Source organism: Leptopilina boulardi, unplaced genomic scaffold (assembly GCF_019393585.1).
Source record: "Leptopilina boulardi isolate dan_hultmark-lab unplaced genomic scaffold, ZJU_Lbou_2.1 LbouV2_216, whole genome shotgun sequence".
Lineage (NCBI taxonomy): Eukaryota > Metazoa > Arthropoda > Insecta > Hymenoptera > Figitidae > Leptopilina > Leptopilina boulardi.
The window spans coordinates 1,452,303-1,471,084 of record NW_026137770.1 but is presented as its reverse complement, the minus strand read 5'-3'; the positions used below and the strand labels follow the sequence as shown (position 1 = coordinate 1,471,084).

Below are 18,782 nucleotides of genomic sequence, written 5' to 3'. Positions count from 1 at the left end.
TGTTACTTTAATATGAAAATTTTTAAGATTATAAATCAAAGACAGTGGTACCGTGTTATGTGACAAAAAAAAAGAAGTTTATTTTAAATACTTTTGAAAGATCTAAAATTTAACATATGAATAGTAACGCAGTTTATTTTTCCACAATAGACTAAAAAATACAATAAACTAAATTGTTTCAATGGGCTGAAAATTTCCATCAAGGAAAATAAGTTGTTTTTATCGTTACTTTTGTGAGATTTTTTTTTATCTCATAGTAAAAAATTTTTTTTAAATTAAATGCCGTTTTGAATTTTTGTTATTATAAACGTCTCCAAGTTCAATTTCTGAAAGTTTGCGATTTTAACTATTGGATGGATTAACAGATTAACTAATTTAAATTAATGAAAATTTCTACTAATTTAAATTAGAGAACGAATTCCCACTAATTAATTAGAATACTTTTCTCGTAAAATACTGTATTGATTGATCTGAAATTTTCTAGAATATTTTAAAATATAATATAAGGAAAGACAATGAGTTGCCAAACTGTTGATATTTATTGAAATAATTATTATAAAACATTAGTAAATTGTTATAGAATGAGGTTATGAGTGACGCCAATGTTCGGATGTTCTAATAACATAATTATAACTATTTTAACATATATTTTGCACCTCATTGCTCTTCCTTATCATATTTTAGACTTCTCTACAAAATCCCAGCTCAATATACATTTAATATTTTACGTGAAAAGTGGTCGAAAAAGTTAACATTGTGGACCTAACAAACACATGCTTTTAAAGCGTTTTTTTATTTTTTGTTAAAAACCAAAATATTTAATGGCTACTTTAAAAAAAAAAAGAATCGATTTTTTTTCTTCATAAAAGAAGCAAATATTTCGGTTAAAAGTAAAATTAATTATTTCTAAATTATCTATATAAATTTATGCATTGAAAATGTAATCCTACCTTGCTCACTGCAATGGTCCAGACATCTCTGCTGCTGCATCTCTACTCTCAAACAGGACCTAATATATAACAAAAATACACAACATATTTATATTTAATTATATAATAATATTGAAGTGTAAATAAATAAACTATTTTTAGTATTTTCTAAAATAAATACTTATATAGTATTTTATGGAAACATTAACAAAAAATCAAAAAAGTAATAATAAATGTAATATTAGTAATAAATACAATAAAAGAATATTAAAGAAAATGTTAATTTAAAATAAGACAAATAATGAAAAACAAAAAAAAAAAAGATGTGTTAAAACTTGCAGCAAAGGACAGGTCTTGCATATCGTGATGAATCCTCACAGAAGGTGAGAAAAAAAAGGGTAAATCTTGTCGGGATGCTCATCAAGAAATTCACCGCATAAGGTGTAAGAAATGCATGAGAAAGTTTATTCTTAGTTTGGATCAAATATAATCGTTTATTTTCGTTCTTATAATAGACTGCTAAAAATACTTTAACTTATAAAGAAAAATTTTATTTTGCAAACAGAAAAAATTTCCAAATTAGATAACACAAATTAAAATTTGATAACTTCTCATCATGTTAAATTTTTCAAAAAAAAAAAAGAATGTTGAAAAATATAAAAACAACGTGTCAGATGTTTTTAGCTTCCTTTTAAAATAGGGATTATATTTTCATTTAGGGATGTATTAAACAGAAAATACCCAAAGCACAACGGATTTTTTGAAAAATTAATGAAATTTCCTTAAAACTTGTATCAATTTTCAAAAAATTCCTCCCCCTTAATTAATAATTAAATAAATATAAATTATTTACCTAATAATTATTAAAATGTTTTTTTTTTAATATAAAATATTTTTCATTCTTTCGAGACATTTCAATTGCTAACATATCAACATGAAAATCATTTTTGAAGAACTTTTTTAAACGAAACAAAAAATTAATTTACCAAAATTATCAAATTTAATATAAAATAAAAATTGAATTTATCTTATTGTCTGCTTCTGGAGTGATTAAGAATCGTGTACATGTATGTTTAGAAATGTGCAATATATGTAATGTTTTGCGCACAGTTGTACATACGGTTTCACCAAAGTATTTCGAAAATAAATTGAGGTCAACCCTATGACCGATTATTACTTTCACATCTGTGATTGGTCAAGGTATTATAAAGGAAAAATAAATTTCAAGTGGTAATAGGGCAATTAATCTTCTTTCATGTACTTTGCATAAGTAAAATTAGAAAATCATTCCTATAGATAACTATACTTATGTATAACTATAATTATCGTTGTTTACAGTTTACGAGATGCGAAATTATATGTGCTAAACTTTTGCCTATAATGAAGCAACGATTTCACAGATTTTTCAATGAAAAGTCAATCAAAAGACTTTAAAGAAATTTATGATCTACAAATGAGACATTGGCAATAATTGTGCGTGGTGATTATAGTAACATATATTATTCCCTTCAAACACCATTATGAAATTTACGATTAATTTTATTTACTACTTATTATAGGCTTAAACCTTGTTGATCATACGATGCACAACGTTTATGATCAACAATTAGAAAATAAATTATTTTTTAAGAAAGAAAGTTATAAAATTAGTTACCTGAAAAAATGTTTTTCTACAATTTGTTTTTCAATCAACATTACAAGAAATACCTTTGAGACGAAAATTCATAGAATTTCTCATTGAAAAAAATGTTCCTTAAAAAAATTTGTTGACCATAAACGTTGTGAATTTCAGCATTTGATTATATTATATATTTACTATATAATCTACTTTGTAAATTTAACGTTTCTTTTTTTCACTGTGTGCAATTCTTCATGAAACAGAAACAATAGTGGTTAAAGTGGAAAAAAATAAACGATTCCGAAAAAGAAGGAGGAAAAGAGTATAAAAGAAAAGGAGAGAAAAATGTGCAAAGAGACAGAAATATCATGTCAGCATAAGAAAGCTATCGTCGATCTTACTGAAACATTGCTTTCTAGTACTTCCTATATAGCATTCAAATGGTGAGTCAACTGTTTTTCCAAATACCGAATAATAATATAACAATAAACTTTAAAATGAAATACAAAGAAATTTCAATTCAATTGTCCACATAATATATTATGCAGAATCTACACCTATATATTGCTTTTATTATAAATAGTGTATTTAAGTCTTTAGAGCATAAAATTCATCTTGTTACAGGTATACTGTATATAATACGAGTGGTTTTATATTGGATACCTAAGCTTGCATTTCATGATTTTTTTCGTTTATATACACGTGCGTGTGGAGATTCTCCTCTGAAATTGGAGCGACGGTGTCGCGTAATACGCGGAGCAATATCGCAAAAAAAAAATTTCCTCAAGTTACTGACATATAACAAAAATCATTTGCAAATGAAAATAAAATATATACATATATATAGCTTTTAATTATACACACAACTATCAAATAATTTCATATACTAAAATACAAAGCTTACTCGGAGGGTAGGAAGCAAAATTAATCAACTATTTCCATATATTAAAATGAAAAATTTTCTTTTGTCACAATAAAAATAAAGCGGGGTCTGTATTTATTACACGGACGGAAAATTTTGATCGTGACAACGTCTTTTTTAATGAATTAAAATAAATTTTATAAGATTTTTATTTAGTATTTATTATGTACTTAAACACACTGAAAAGAAATTTATTTCATTTAAATACTTGATTACTTGACTATTATCAAATAAATATTTACTTGAACTAAATAATTTTTATTTGAATTAAATAAATTGTATTTGAATCAATAATTTTTATATTTGAAACAAATACCATTTAATTGGCTCAAATAGTAAAATTATTTGATACAAATAAATATTTATTTGATAATAATCAAATAACCGATTATTTGAATCAAATACATTCTTTTCGGTGCATAAAACAAATAAATTTAAAAATTTTCAAAATGAAATACCAAGAATTGTGGTGAACCAGTTAATTATAACAATTCTTGAACAGGGGACATCCATTATTTAGGTTATGTTTTGATATTATTCTGATGCAAAATTTCAGCAATTGATTGAATAATTATTAAATTGATTGATTAAACCAAAACACAAAAATCTTGAAAATATATTACATACTTATAATTTTCGATTTCTGGACGTCGATATGAACGTCAATTTTTCTAACTGACTCCCTAGAACTAGGAGTAAGACGTTGTCACGTCAAAAAATACAACTAAATTTTTTGTAATAAAATTTTTTCAATAAATTAAAATATTTACCTTAATAACGAATTTTCAGCTTCAAGAAGTTTCTTTCAAACTAATTAGCCCTCGGAGATCCCTACTTTCAAGTTAAATTTCCATTCAGAAAATGTGAAAAATAACCGTAAAAATAGACCGAGTTCTAAAAAGTCTGAAACTGGAGAATTCTGTGTCCTTCAAGATGTCCTTTTTTACTTTTGCCCTTATCTTTGAAGTACGTGACACCACAAGCCATCGATGATAGAATCTACAAAAAGAAAAATTAAAATACTGTAGTTAAATCTTTAACCGATCGGTAATATAGAAAGCTATAAAAAATTTTATTTCCAAATTTGACAAAAATAAGTGTGGCATCGAGACTAAACCGAAAGTAATCGAATAATACAAAAATCTGTAAAATATGACTTATAGTTTTTTCGAGAACTCGGCGTCGATATAAACGCCAATTTTTCTGACTGACTCCCTAGACCTCGGAGTAAGACGTTGTCACGTCAAAATAATATATTTCATGTTTTTGTTTGTAATAGTATTTAAATTAATAAATTAAATGAAAATTTAAAAAAGAAATAAAAAAAATTAATTAATTGACAAATCAAAAAGTATCATTAGGGTGAAAAATTTGTTTATTAGAAAATATTTCATATTGGATTAGCATTGAAATATGCGGAAGAAAAATGACACAAAAAAATGGAATTCTTTCGCGCGTGTAAGTTATTATATTTTTGCAAAATTGCTAAAACGGTATCATTGTTACTTTCAGCGAGAAGTATCACCTGATTGCCATCGTGGTTAAAGTTGTTCGATCATATTTCAAAAACATAAACATATCATAAATTTACTTTAAACGCAATTTTTGTTCAAATTTCTCACGACCATTATATGTATAAAAAATCTTTTAATTTTTTAGAAATTGTGTTTGATATTTAACATCTCGAATCATATAATCTGGTAGTTAAAAAAATTAAGAATTTTCTTTTAAAAAAACATATAGTTATATTTTATATTATATATAAAAAAAAATCAATAACATTTTGATTGTTCAACTATTTCTAGAATTGCTAAATAAATCAGAAAAAATTTCATCAGATTAAAGCAAAAGAAAAAAAAATTGAATTTGCAAAGCAGATCACTTTCCTCCTTGGGATGTATAAGGTGTATACCGCATATTAATTAACATGACTCTTTTGCATATGAAATAAACCACATGTTATATGTTTAATACATGCTGTGTTTATAGAAGCAGCAATGTGTGTTGGTCTATAAGGAAGAGTCAGTCAAGTTCAGGGACTTACGACTTTCCAGTTCCTTAGCAGGCTACCTTATTTATCACGATGAAAGCAAAATGTGGGATTAACTATATACTTGAAAGTCGCATCAATAGTTTTAAAACCAATTGACAGATGATTACTGAATTAAGAAAAAAACATTTAATAACTTTTATAGAATGATTATTCTGTAAAATCGATATTAAGGAGTTTTGAAGTTTTTTTGGTTTTAGAGTCATTATTTGAAATAAATTTGAAACTAGTCATATCATCTGGATCGTCACAAAATGAAATTTATTTTTAAAAAATTGTTTGAAACTAAGAAATATTTCTAAATTAAATTTTTTTTCATACACGGAGAAACTTTAGTTTGTAAAATTTGACATTATAATAATTATTTTTACAAAAAACCAATAGTAAGAGAGGATGAAGTGACAAAACCGATTGGGTTTAATCACGTAATAGTAATATTATCAATATGTATGTATTAAGTAAATAGTTTGCAAATATGAGAAATGACTATTTTGAACATTTTATTCAATATTTAGATTTAACAAATTAGATTAATTTAAATAATAATTAAATCAAATGTATAATTTCAAATAAAAAAATTATTTTTAAATATGTGTTTATTATTATTTTGTGTTTTATTAAAAATAATTTATTTATTTTAAGTGTTTCATAAAAATGTCTGAAAATCAAATATTGAAAAATTTTAATAAAAATTCAAAACAAAAAATAGTTTCAAAAAAAGTATAATTATATCAAGTACACCTAGAGAAATGATTTATTTGAACCAAATAAAATATATTTGAGTTAAATAAACGTATATTTGTCTCAGAGCCTACTAACTTATTTATTTGGCGTAAATAAAAATTTTATTTGTCAGAAATAAATTTTTCTTGGGCTCAAATAAATTTTTTATTTTAATGAAATGAAATATATTTGCAACAAATAAATGAGTTAGTAGGCTCGGAGACAAATATACCATTTCTCTGAGTGTAATCATTGTAAAAAAGTAATTCTTAGAATTTTTTTATTATATTTATTTAAAATAATAACTTTTTAAAAAATCTAAATTTTTTGAATTATTGTTAAAATTTTGAAGAAATTTTCCAAATTTTTAATTAAAATTATACAAAAAGTTAAACAGTGAAGGAAACACAAAATTAAATTTACTGAATAATATTTAATTTTGAGAATTTAATTTAAATTTTACTTTATTTATACTAATAATTTATACTTTAATTAATAAATTTAAATAAATTTAAAATATTAAATTAGATATATATTTGTAGAAATTCTCTCGCAAGCGGCAATACTTTGTGTTGTTTAGTATATAAAGAAGTTCCCTTTTTTCTTAAGCATGTATTATGGGGTTTTTGAATTACATATTCTACCTTTTTACCCAAACAAAGAATATACAAATATTATTATATATAATAAAATAAAGAAACATTCAGATAAGTTACTTAAAATAACAGGCGCTGAATATATATCATAGAATTAAGAAATTTTTGTATAACTTTAATGTACAACTTTCAATGATAAATAAATATGGTTTTCAAAGTCAAAAAAAAGTCTCAAGCATGTATTGCGACGATTATGTGAATGTGTGTATTATTAGAATAAGCTTTTTATATTGTATTAAAAGCGTGCGTTCCTCACACTTAGAGAAATTGTATATTTGTCTCAGAGCCTACTAACTCATTTATTTGTTTCAAATATGTTTTATTTCGTTTAAATAAAAAATTTATTTGAACCAAAGAAAAATTTATTTATGACAAATAAAATTTTTAATTATGACAAATAAATAAGTTAGTAGGCTCTGAGATAAATATACGTTTATTTAACTCAAATATATTTTATTTGGTTCAAATAAATCATTTCTCTGGGTGCAAGAATATGTAATATGTGTGAGTATATATAATATGTTTACTGTGATATTTGAAGGTGCAACTTGGAACATTTAATATCGACTATGGTAAAATTTAGTATAGTAGTAATTTTTTTCCATTATTGTGGAGGGCTTTTTAACTTTTATGTCAATATTCCCAAAACACTATAATAATTTTATTTTCACACGGGATGGATATTTACCATAGTTTTTGTAAATTTCATAATTCTTTTTCAGTTATTAATATATTTATAAAGCTCGTTTTCAACGATTCACCAACTTCAGTTTCCTATTTTTTTTATTAAAATTTTCTACTGTAAAAATATTAATTTTTTTATTATTTCATTTTGTAAACTACTGAAAAAAAATTTATTTAATTCAAGTAATCGGCTACTTGACAAATTAAATAAATATTTACTTGAACCAATTAATTTTTATTTGAATTAAATAAACTGTATTTGAACCAATAATTTCTGTATTTGAAACAAATACCATTTAATTGACTCAAATAATAATTATTTGATACAAATAAATATTTATTTGATAATAGTCAAATAACCGATTATTTGAATCAAATAAATTTTTTTTTTCATTGTAAATTTTTTTTAAAACTATATTTAAAACATTATTCTTTTTGAACACAACAAACTTGAAAAAAAAAATGTTTTTATTTGTGTGAATATTGAGAAACCCGATTGGAGAATAAACGGACGTAATTAAACGATAGAAAATGCTAGCTTCCTGATAATGGCATAATCGGTCTGCTACCGTATAAACATATAAGATTTAGTGCCAATCTCCTGTGATTCCCTTGAGGCTAATTATTAGTCCCAAGACTTGAATCAAGTTTAGATTTGATAATCCATCGTTAGATTCGAGACGAAAACAGAAGAATAAGAAAAAAACGTCTGCGCCGCTAGCCGGGCCTTATACACATACTTTCACTTTCAGTCTACTGCTCCAAAGAGAGCTTTGACGAAGAGGTGCTTTTGCACCTTATAGTTAGTGTGAGACCAAAGCAAGGAGAAAAGGGATCTAACGACCACCCTGAGGAAGAAGAAAGAGACATGCTAAAATGAAGTAAGATAAATGTGAAGGGAAGATGGGGGAATAAATTAGAGGTACAACCTGTATTGCTTCTAAAGCTGAAGATGCTACTGATGTTGTTGATACACTCGAAAATATATATCTCGTTGAATCATATTTTGTTTATGAATTTTCAATTATAAACGTGAAAATCAACTTTAAAATAAAAAAAACTAACATTTTTAATGTAATAGTTATCCTTTTTGCAACTTTATATTGACTATAAGATGAGTTATAATAAATTATAAGTTTGGATTTTTTCTATTTTTCTCATATTCTACAATAATTTTAAATTTATATTTCAAATAAAATTTATATTTGATTAATATGAACAATTTAATTTTCTAAATATATCTCATATAATGGATTTTTTTAAAATGTAAGCTTAATTCTTCCTTATCTTTAATACATACTTTGTAATACAAAAAGTGAACAAACATTTTTTTTAATAAAATCAAAAATTGTTTTTGAAGAAAAAAATATGTTCCACTTTTTGCATTACAATGAAAAAACTCATTTATTTGATTCAAATAATCGGTTACTTGACTATTATCAAATAAATATTTATTTGTATCAATTTGTATTTGAAATAAATCAAATTTAATTGACTCAAATAAACAATATTTCGTTCAAGGAAATATATATTTGTTAATAATCAAGTAACCGATTATTTGAATTAAATAAAGTTTCTTCAGTGTACAGTAGAAGAATTACATTAATTTTAAGACAATTTTTTTTCTTAAATTTAAAAACAAAAGTGGTGTTTTCCTTTTCTTTCTTTGAAACTATGACACCAATTAAATTCGCTTTTTTAATTATTATATGATCTATTATTTTTATAATGATATTAATCATTAAATTAATGTTGTTAAATAGTTTAGATTTTTAAATTTAATAAACACACATTTTACTTTCCCAGAGTTTTACGTTTTGAATAAATTTCTGATTTTTAAATGAATAAAAATGAAAACTAAAAGTACAAGCTCAATAACATGATATAAACCAATTCGACATAAATTAAATTGATTTAAATATAATGATTTATTTTTTTTTAAATAAACAATAATAATAGAAATATTAAAAATAATTGTGAATAATTTTTAAAATTGAATGATTTAATTTTTTAAAAAATTTCTAATTTTATAAGAGATAACCTAAAATTATGCTTCATTGAAAAAAAAAATCTAGATCCATTAACAATAATACTGTATTTTTATAAAGTCTCTAAAATGCATCCAATCAAAGAATTCTGTGTAATAAACACAATTTTTTTTATGTTGGGTTGCAGCTGCCCTAATAAACCCTGTCAAGCGTCTCTCTCATTCCCCTGTCATTCCGAACCCCCGTAATTCTTTTGGTCAACCTTACTTCTACGTTTTTTTATTCATCTTTCTTTTCCTTTTTTCTACGCCTCAATTACGCATGGATTCAACCTGTCTTATATATATACGCACCGAGCATTGGCGCCTAAACCTCAAGTTTTCGTCAATTTTCATTAACACGAGTTTTAATTAAAACTATAATCCCTCATTAATAATAGCAAACAAATATTAATTCATTTATTTAAATTAAAGACTTAAAAATTGATTTGATTCATTAAATTATAATAGTATAGTAAATTATATATGTCGGTTGCAGACATAATATAGTTGTGACGGAGAATTCATATTACAGGTTTTACTCACGTACAAGCAACAAAAAATAGTGTGCAATGTGCTGATTATGAACAAATGTTTTAATAAACGAATGACAAGAAGTCAAGTCGTCATGTATATATGTAAGATGATACTTGTTATAGAATATTACTTAAAGTAGTGTTCTGATACCAAGAAATAAAAATGTTTGCCGCCTATGGTGAACACACGATGCACAAGTGCCATTTCTTACGAATGTTTCATGAGCGTTGTAGTGTATGTTCATATGGAAGATGCGCACCGAGAGGACCTCACTTAATAATTTTCGTTACTTCACATCCATTTTTTTTTTATTTTTTTATTTTTTTATTTTTTATTCGCTTTTCGGCAAGATTCGATTACAACCACCAACCACTTGAGTCGTGCATTGACTAAAATACGAGTGTACTTACCAAAAAAGAAAAATCAAGCAGTGCCTCTCTTAAATTCCCCAAACCACGAGGGCATATTTGTGAATACTGTCCTGTCCGGTTATGGAGTCTCCGAAACCTGTTTCAAAACAACATTCGCTTTTTAATACAATATTTTTTTGCAAAAATTGATAGTTCTTTAATAATTTGTGGGGTAGTAAGTAGAAGCGCGGGAAAAGACCAAAGATAATACAGATTTAAATTAAAGTGCTTTCAAAATCTCCAAAATAATTATTTTTTTAAATTTTCAATGAATTATAAAATTGAAAAATTATCAGTCAATTCTAATTAAACATTTTCAAATGATTAAGGATATTTTGAATTGGATTATTTTTAATGTTTAATAAAAATATGAAATTACTTTTATAAGCAAAATATTCTTGAAATAAACACAAAAAAATTACGAACAAACAAAATTTTTAAAGTGTTTCATGTTTAATGTATACTTTTAATGAATTTAATCATCAAATTTTCCTTTAGAAAATCAAGAGATTAAATTTAATTAATTTATATACGCTTGAATAAACTATTTAAAGCTAACCTATACTATGTAAAAGTTCCCAGTAATAAATATTGTTTTTCAAAAAATTTCGAAGTACACGAACTCTGCCTTTTTTTTATCTTCAAAAAAGGCCCGAAAACAAAGATCTACTGCAAAATTTTCGAAAGTTTAAAAATGATACTAGTATAGGTACACTAAAAAGATGCAGACGTTAACCTTCAAATGGAAAAATGCATTTCAGCTGATCTTAATCTTTATAGTCTTTAACGTGCCATAAATTTTCAGGTTAAACACTGTGGGAATCTGATGAATCAACTTTTACTTCCTCTTGGAAAATTTTTTCGCTAGAATATAAAAAATTATGAATTTATAATTATATAAAAATTTACTCTCAACAAGAACATTTCTAACGTGTAACCGTTTAAATTACTAAAGATATCAACGGAATTTAATACAAAAAATTATTTTAATCCTATAACAAATTTTTTTTTTAAAGTTAATCAAATTATTAGTTAATTCAACAACAAAAAATGAGTAATTTTATCAATAATTATTTTATAATTCAAGTAAGAAACGAGATTAGATGAAATTATATAATGACAAAATCAGAATTTACAATTTTTTATAATGAGAATACGTAAAGATTAAATAAAATCGAGCACATCGTATCGCGGTTCATCATTATTTCTCCTGACTTCTGAACGAGTTGCACAAATTTTTTAAACATTTAGCTACAGGAAAATTAAGAACCTATTTCTTAAAGAAAATTGAAACCCAATAGGACCTGAAACTTTTGTCTACATTCTTTCCCTTTCTTCTAATTTTTCAATTTTCGTATTTTGGGGGATCCTAGATAAAAAGAACCACTCTGCATGGGAGAAAGCAGTCAGATTTTAATTTTTTTCAAGTTTATTTTAAAAATGACAAACAGTGCAATTTTTAACTGAAAATTTTTATACAAAAACAATTTAATTTTTAAAAAAATATCAAATATTTCTAAATAAAGTGACGCAAACAATAAATGTAAGTAAAAATTAATAACAAAAATAATGTAATTATAATGTCCAATTCTATTCTTATTTGTCGTCTTTTTATCTATTACATAGGCAATGGTCTATAATTTGAAAATTTACTTTGTTATTAAATAAGTAAAATATATATTTTAGTTTTTAAATTTTAATTTCGTTTTTCATTAGCATTTTTAATAAATTCCACTTGAAAGTAGTTTTAAGCTTGAAATATTTTTTTTTTATTCAACTGAAATGTCTGTTAATCAAAAATAATTGAAAGCTAATTAATTCTCATATTTTATATTTTAATTTGAAAAAAAATAATTATACAAATTGGAAGTGTCTATTATATTCTGTTAAATATTATTTAACAGATTAAAAATCTCCATATTTTGATATAATATTATATCCGAATAAATACAACATTCGATTGTTTTAATATGTGACTAACTAATGTAAGTTAGTAATCACGAATACGATTTTGGTCTTTATCCATTTTAAAACAAATTCTTTTTGAACAATTTAAATCAATTCAAATTAACTGACTCAATAAAAAAAATTTAATTTATTGAGTTACGGTTCAATTAATTTACATTTAAAAGTAAACTAATTATTCGTTAAAATTCATTAATTCATTTGTCAAAGTGAAAACTTTAAAATCTGTATTTTATTTTTAAAAAATCAGTTAAATTTTAAAAAACATTTATTACTTTAAACTCATGTTTGTAGAAAGAATATTAAATTTTTCAAGAGAAATAATCATTTAAATTTTTCAGAAACGTAATTTCAAGAACACATCTTTTAAAAATTCATTAATAAAATGTGAAGAAATATTTTTTTAAACTGAATTTTACCATTATTTTGTAAACGAACTTGATAAAGAAAAAAAAATTTGCGATATTTATAAGTTTTATCAAAAATGAAATTAAATTTTATACTAGAGAAAATATAAAATAAAATTTTTCTATTACAAGATACCGCAAGTTATAAAATTTATATTATTCTATTTATCAATATTATGTACTCTTAAATATTGATGCACAAGATGATTTTTTTCATAAATTTATTACAAGTCAAAAAATTTCTTTTAACACTTTTGACAACATTTTAAAATAATACGTACCTAATTTAAATAATATTGAATTTATTTGACAAAACAATATATTCTACGATTGATTTTAAATTCATTGAACTCAGAAAATTAAAATTTTAAATTTGTTGTTTAAATTTCCAATAGCAACTTTTAGACTAACAATAAGCTTGCCTGATGACGATTCAACTACAAAGGGTTATTTTACTTCTTCTAAACTTTTTGAAAAAAAAAATGATAAACTGACGAGAAAACAATGTCTAACAATGACTTTTAAACATAAATTTGACTAGAATTAAATAAAAAAAAAAAGACTTACAAAATTTGTACAAAAAAAATATGAAACATCACGACTTCTTTTATAGGTTATGTTTTTCAACAGTACAAACAAATTACTGACTTGTTACTTGAATTTTTCATTTCCATCTGATTCAATTATATATTTACATTATTTAAACTTTTCTATTCGTGATTTCATAATAATTTTCAACATTTATACTACTGATTTACGTTAATCTTATTTTAAAAAAATTAATTACACTTTACATGATTCTCTATCAACGAGGTACTTACACAGAATGAAGATGGCGCTGCATGCGGATATAAGTAAACCAATCACGTGTCGGAATAATTCGCGCACGTTTTCAAATCTTTAAACTTTTTAATAAATAATTAAACAAATTAGCATTTTATATACTTTTGCAAGTTTAAAAATTTTCTATATTATTTAACATTAATAAATTTACATTTTTAAATATTATTATTTATAATTTTCTAATGAAAATGTTTAATTATAAAATTATTTAAAAAACAGTTTTAGCAAATGTTTTAAGTTTTTAGTTCATACTGTTTATGAAAAATTTATTATTTTAATTTAATTGTATTTTAATTTCTTGCATTTAATAGTAAAAAAAATTGTTAATAATTTATTTATACATTTAAATAAAAAATTTTTTTTGTAAAAAATCAAAATTTTGAAAATTATTATTAATTTTCTGGAAATAATAATATAATATAATAAATAAAAATATTAGGGATAATAAATGCTAAAAATATACTAAGTTGCATGTAAGATTTTTAGATGAAAATTTCTCACTTTTTTGGTACATTTTTCTAAAATTATGAAATACTTTTATAAAATTTGATAATTATTTTCCTTAAGTCTATCTAAAACATTAAACCCTTTTGAAAAATAAAAAATGAAAAAAAATAAGCATTTGTTAGCACCTACATAGAATTAAAGATAAACGTGGCCCATTATATCCAAGCTTTTATAGCGCAGGAAGCGCGAGTCCAGATCAATGATAAGATCAATTATCAGTATCAAGTCCGATTTAGACTGATTCTATAAGTGCAAAAGAACTAAGGACTAAGTACAGATGTACTCACCAGTGTATTTACTCCCACTGGTATTCTCATGTCGAAATGGAAGCTTATCTACATGTACTGATGCGTGTGTTGACCTGCTATAGATGAATATATGTATTTTGATGGGTCCTCAAGCTGGACCACGTAGTCGTAAACTAGGAGTGATCGTATATAAAGCGGTCAAGCTTCCGAAGGAGTTGCAGTTCAAATAATACTAGAGTTCGAAAATTCTCGCGAATTTATCACTTTTATCCATATATATTATTTTTTATTGAAAAATTAGTTAACTTCCTTATTTCATTAAAATAAAAGAAACATAATATAGGAATATGTGGAAAAGGGGCAGAATGAATTTTTGAAAATTTTCAAATTCTAAACAATATTCTGTATAAAAGAAGTTTTTTTTTAAAAAAAAAGATAAAATTCTTTTTAATTTTAGATAAAAATATATTAATGCATTTTTTTAAATTCAGTTGCTATACGATTCTGTATTTAGTCATCAACCCCGATGATATTAGATTATCAAGAAAAGAAATTGAAGATTCACAGTGAGATAAGGAAGAGCAAGTAACTAAGATGCTGGAATGGTTGATTCAAAACACCCTTACTGCCTTATTAGCCTTAATATTCATAATAATCATCATTCTATTTTATCTTGCATTATTTGTTAACATCAACTTTGTCAAGGTAAATATTTTATTTCTAAAAAAAATATTTTAATGAGTGTACTTCATTTAACAACCTTCCAGGAAAACATATTACATGAGCTGTCCTTATTTTCTTATATAAGTTTTAATCAAATGAAAATCAATTGAAAATTGTGTACAAATTTTTAAAATTTTTTGTTAATTGAAATTAAAATATTTTAATAAATATTTAATAATTTTTAGCTAAATCATATAAAATGCTTTTAAAATTTATCTATAATTTTTTTGTTATTCCAAATATACTAAATAAACTATTTAAGATGAAATAAAATAATTTGATGTCAACTAATTTGCGATTATAAATTCACCATTATTTCTAGATTTTTCTAGCGTTTAAATCTTTTTTCAAACAATAAATTAACAGTATTTTTAATAAAATATATATGACAATATTTTTGCCAAATTATTCACTAAATTAATATATATATATATAAGAAACACGTTTTATCAATGTTTGTCAAGAGTGCAAATGTGCACGAGTATCCTATGAATAATTTCAATGCTGTATGAGTATTTTTCAATCAATGCTTCAGTTATAATCCTTATAGGACATTCATAATAAAAGATTTGCTCTAGTTACCTATCTAATTTTTTTTAAAAGAATTTTCAATATTACGAGCTTGGAGTCACGTATCTTATAGAAGTATATTATTGTGCAATTTTACAATCTAGAAAAATAATTGAAATATTGCACAAATGTAAAAAATATTACACAATATGTAGTAAACATGAACAACAACATCATATAAAATGTATAATGTGAAATGAATTAAAATTAGAATTATAATTATAAAAAATAAACACTTTGTACAAAACTAGGGCACTCAAATTTTCATTTAATTGAAGTTGCTTTGGACCGAATATGTTCGTTTTCGTTTCAATCGAATTATTATTTAACCAAATGAAAAAAATATTCACTCTAAAATACTTTAGCCAGAATTTAGTTTGGTTAAATTATATTTGGATTAAATGGGAAAATTCTGTCAAAACAATTTAGAGACTTTTTCTATACCCCACAACCAACTACACATTTTTTTTATTATCAATAGACAAATTTAGACAAAATCCCTAAAGTTTAAAATATTCAACAATATTAAAAATCAATTTTTCTCCACTAGGGACACAAATTCGAAACTGGTGATAAGGATTTTATCATAAAAAACAAAAAAAGAGGAAATTTACCACCCGTTTATCCTAATGGTTGGTTTGCTGTTTTGGAAAGTTCTGAACTTAAAAAAGGGCAAGTTAAACACGTAATTGCTCTTGGAGAAAATTTTGCGATTTACAGGTAATTTTTAAATTGAATATTATTTATTAATAATAATAGAATAAATTATCGTTAAATTAATAAAAATTAAAAAGTTTACACACGGTAATAAAAGTTTTTTAAATTAAAATGTAAAAAATTGGTTCAAATCAAATAATTATTTTGCAGAACTGTATCTGGAATTGTAAAAATTTTAGATGCTTATTGTCCACATTTGGGTGCAAATTTGGGGCAAGGATTAGTAAAAGGGGAATGTTTAGAATGCCCATTTCATCATTGGCTTTTTCGTGGAGATGGACATTGTGAAAACATACCTTATTCAGAAAAAGGTAAATTTTCAATATTATGATAATTTTTAATTTTCATTTAATTTTCACTCATCTTTTCCTAAAGAATTTAGACAAAAGTTTCCTTGATCGAAATCAAGTTTCTTTAAATTAGAAAAATTCTAATATTAATTTGAAATCAACTATAAATTTATAAAGAAAGAAACAAATCCTTTTTATCAAAGAAACGAATTTTAGTGTTAAAATTTTTTTTTTTAATTTCTTTTAACTAAAAAACCATCAATTCAATTTTTAACAGTTTCTTCATTTATGATTTTGAAAAAATATTTTTTTTTAATGGAAATTTAGCCGATTTTTTTGTTCTAAAACATTTTTTCCTAGGTGAAGATTTTAGATGAACCTTTTAAGAAAAAATCAATTCTATTAAAGGTACTTTCTTCCACTGTTTCATAATTTTCAACTTAATTTTTTAAAAATTAAAACTATTAATATTTAAAATGATTTTAAAATCAATTAAATTTTTCTTTGAAAAAAATATAAATAAAAATATCATAAAATAATAAAACATATGTCTTACTTCAGTACCGGTTAATGCAAAAACAAAGACTTGGGAATCATGTGAAGTGAATCATTTGATCTTCGTTTGGTATCATGCAGAATCCGATAAACCAAACTGGAGACCACAGCCGGTCGAAAAGATCTCTAATGGTACTTGGAGATATCAAGGGAAAAACGAATTTTACATCAACAGTCACATTCAGGTAAATCTAAACAGAACAAAAATTAAAAGAAAGAATATATAAAAATTTAGTGTATTATAATAAAAATCATTCATTTGAAATTTCACAATGTACAGCGAAAACATTAATTTATAAATTCCAAATTTTAAAATGAAAAAATTAAGTGTCTTCGTTAAAATTTGTAGAATAAAATTCAAAATTTTTCCTCTGTTTTGAAAAAATTTCATTGTTTTCTAAATAAAGATTTTTTTTACTACAAAAAAAATCGATATAAAATTAAAAAAAATTAATTTAAACATGTAAAATAAAAATTAATTAATTTTTTTTAAGGATATTCCAGAGAATGGTGCTGATGTGGCACATCTCAATTCCGTGCATGGACCAGCAATGTTTCTAAGCGATATTTTCCCAGGCCTGATGAGACACTCGTGGACTGATGCTAAATGGACTCCATGCAAAAACGATTTGGAAATAAAAGAAATCTCAGCAATTGACGCAACAATTTCAAATGGTGTAGTCAAGAAAAAAAATTGTGAACCAAACGAAAAACATAAAGCCATCCTTCATCTCAAACACAGTTTGATTCTATTTGAAAAATATAAATTATTAGAATTGTCCGTGAAGGCAATGCAAATTGGTCCAGGATACGTTGAGCTGCAACTCGATAGTTTTTGGGGTCCAATGTATATTCTTCAAACGGTAACTCCAGTCGGGCCTATGTTGCAACGTGTAACACATCACATGTACTCATCGCGAATTCTTGGCCCTTACGCGAAAATTGTGATAATCGGAGAAACATTTATGTTTCAACGAGACATTGAAATCTGGAACAACAAAACCTTCACGAAAACGCCATTATTAGTAAAACAAGATCGTGCAATTACAGAATTTCGTAAATGGTACTCGCAATTTTATTCTGATAACAGTCCGACTTTTCAATCAGCGTCAAAATCTCTCGATTGGTAGTTTAGCTTATAAATAACTCAGGCTTCTTTTTTTTTTATTCCTTTGGCAATAATTATTATATGAATAGATCAGCGCAATAATCCATCTATTTATTTATTGTCACAATCCAGCAAAGTCACTGCATTGTAAATATATACTTTTAACTCAATTAGGACAAAAAATCGTATTAAGACACAAGTTTAAATTTTAAACTTATGTGATAAACTATAAAAATTACTGTAACATTTACAGATATTCACTCATTAACATTAAATAGACATTAATTTTAATCA

At 24.3% G+C, this 18,782-nt stretch overlaps 1 protein-coding gene and 1 long non-coding RNA gene across 3 annotated transcripts; both read left to right on the top strand.

Annotated features, from left to right (window-relative positions):
* The first annotated feature begins 2,145 nt into the window (after window positions 1–2,145).
* LOC127279372 (uncharacterized) lies at window positions 2,146–3,570 on the top strand. The gene is made up of 3 exons (XR_007842629.1): window positions 2,146–2,402; window positions 2,811–2,990; window positions 3,172–3,570. It is a non-coding gene; the product is annotated as an uncharacterized LOC127279372 (long non-coding RNA).
* Window positions 3,571–11,968: 8,398 nt separating this feature from the next.
* Window positions 11,969–18,779, top strand: LOC127279370 (cholesterol 7-desaturase nvd 1). Of its 2 annotated transcripts, XM_051301686.1 has the most exons (6): window positions 11,969–12,098; window positions 15,017–15,230; window positions 16,369–16,538; window positions 16,686–16,846; window positions 17,387–17,565; window positions 17,875–18,779. In XM_051301686.1, the coding sequence occupies exons 2-6, from the start codon at window positions 15,120–15,122 to the stop codon at window positions 18,508–18,510; spliced, it is 1,257 nt and encodes a 418-aa protein (XP_051157643.1). In that variant the 5' UTR covers window positions 11,969–12,098; window positions 15,017–15,119; the 3' UTR covers window positions 18,511–18,779. The 2 variants fall into 2 exon arrangements, with proteins under 2 accessions (XP_051157643.1, XP_051157642.1); XM_051301685.1 differs by lacking the exon at window positions 11,969–12,098 and having other exon boundaries at window positions 14,695–15,230.
* Window positions 18,780–18,782: the final 3 nt, after the last annotated feature.

What these genes read in the sequence shown, in the direction of transcription:
- LOC127279370 (XM_051301686.1), top strand. Translation starts at nt 15,120, where the DNA reads ATGCTGGAATGGTTGATTCAAAACACCCTTACTGCCTTATTAGCCTTA. An exon ending in TTAACATCAACTTTGTCAAG is followed by an intron (nt 15,231 to 16,368) that starts GTAAATATTTTA and finishes TTTCTCCACTAG; the next exon opens with GGACACAAATTCGAAACTGG. An exon ending in GAAAATTTTGCGATTTACAG is followed by an intron (nt 16,539 to 16,685) that starts GTAATTTTTAAA and finishes ATTATTTTGCAG; the next exon opens with AACTGTATCTGGAATTGTAA.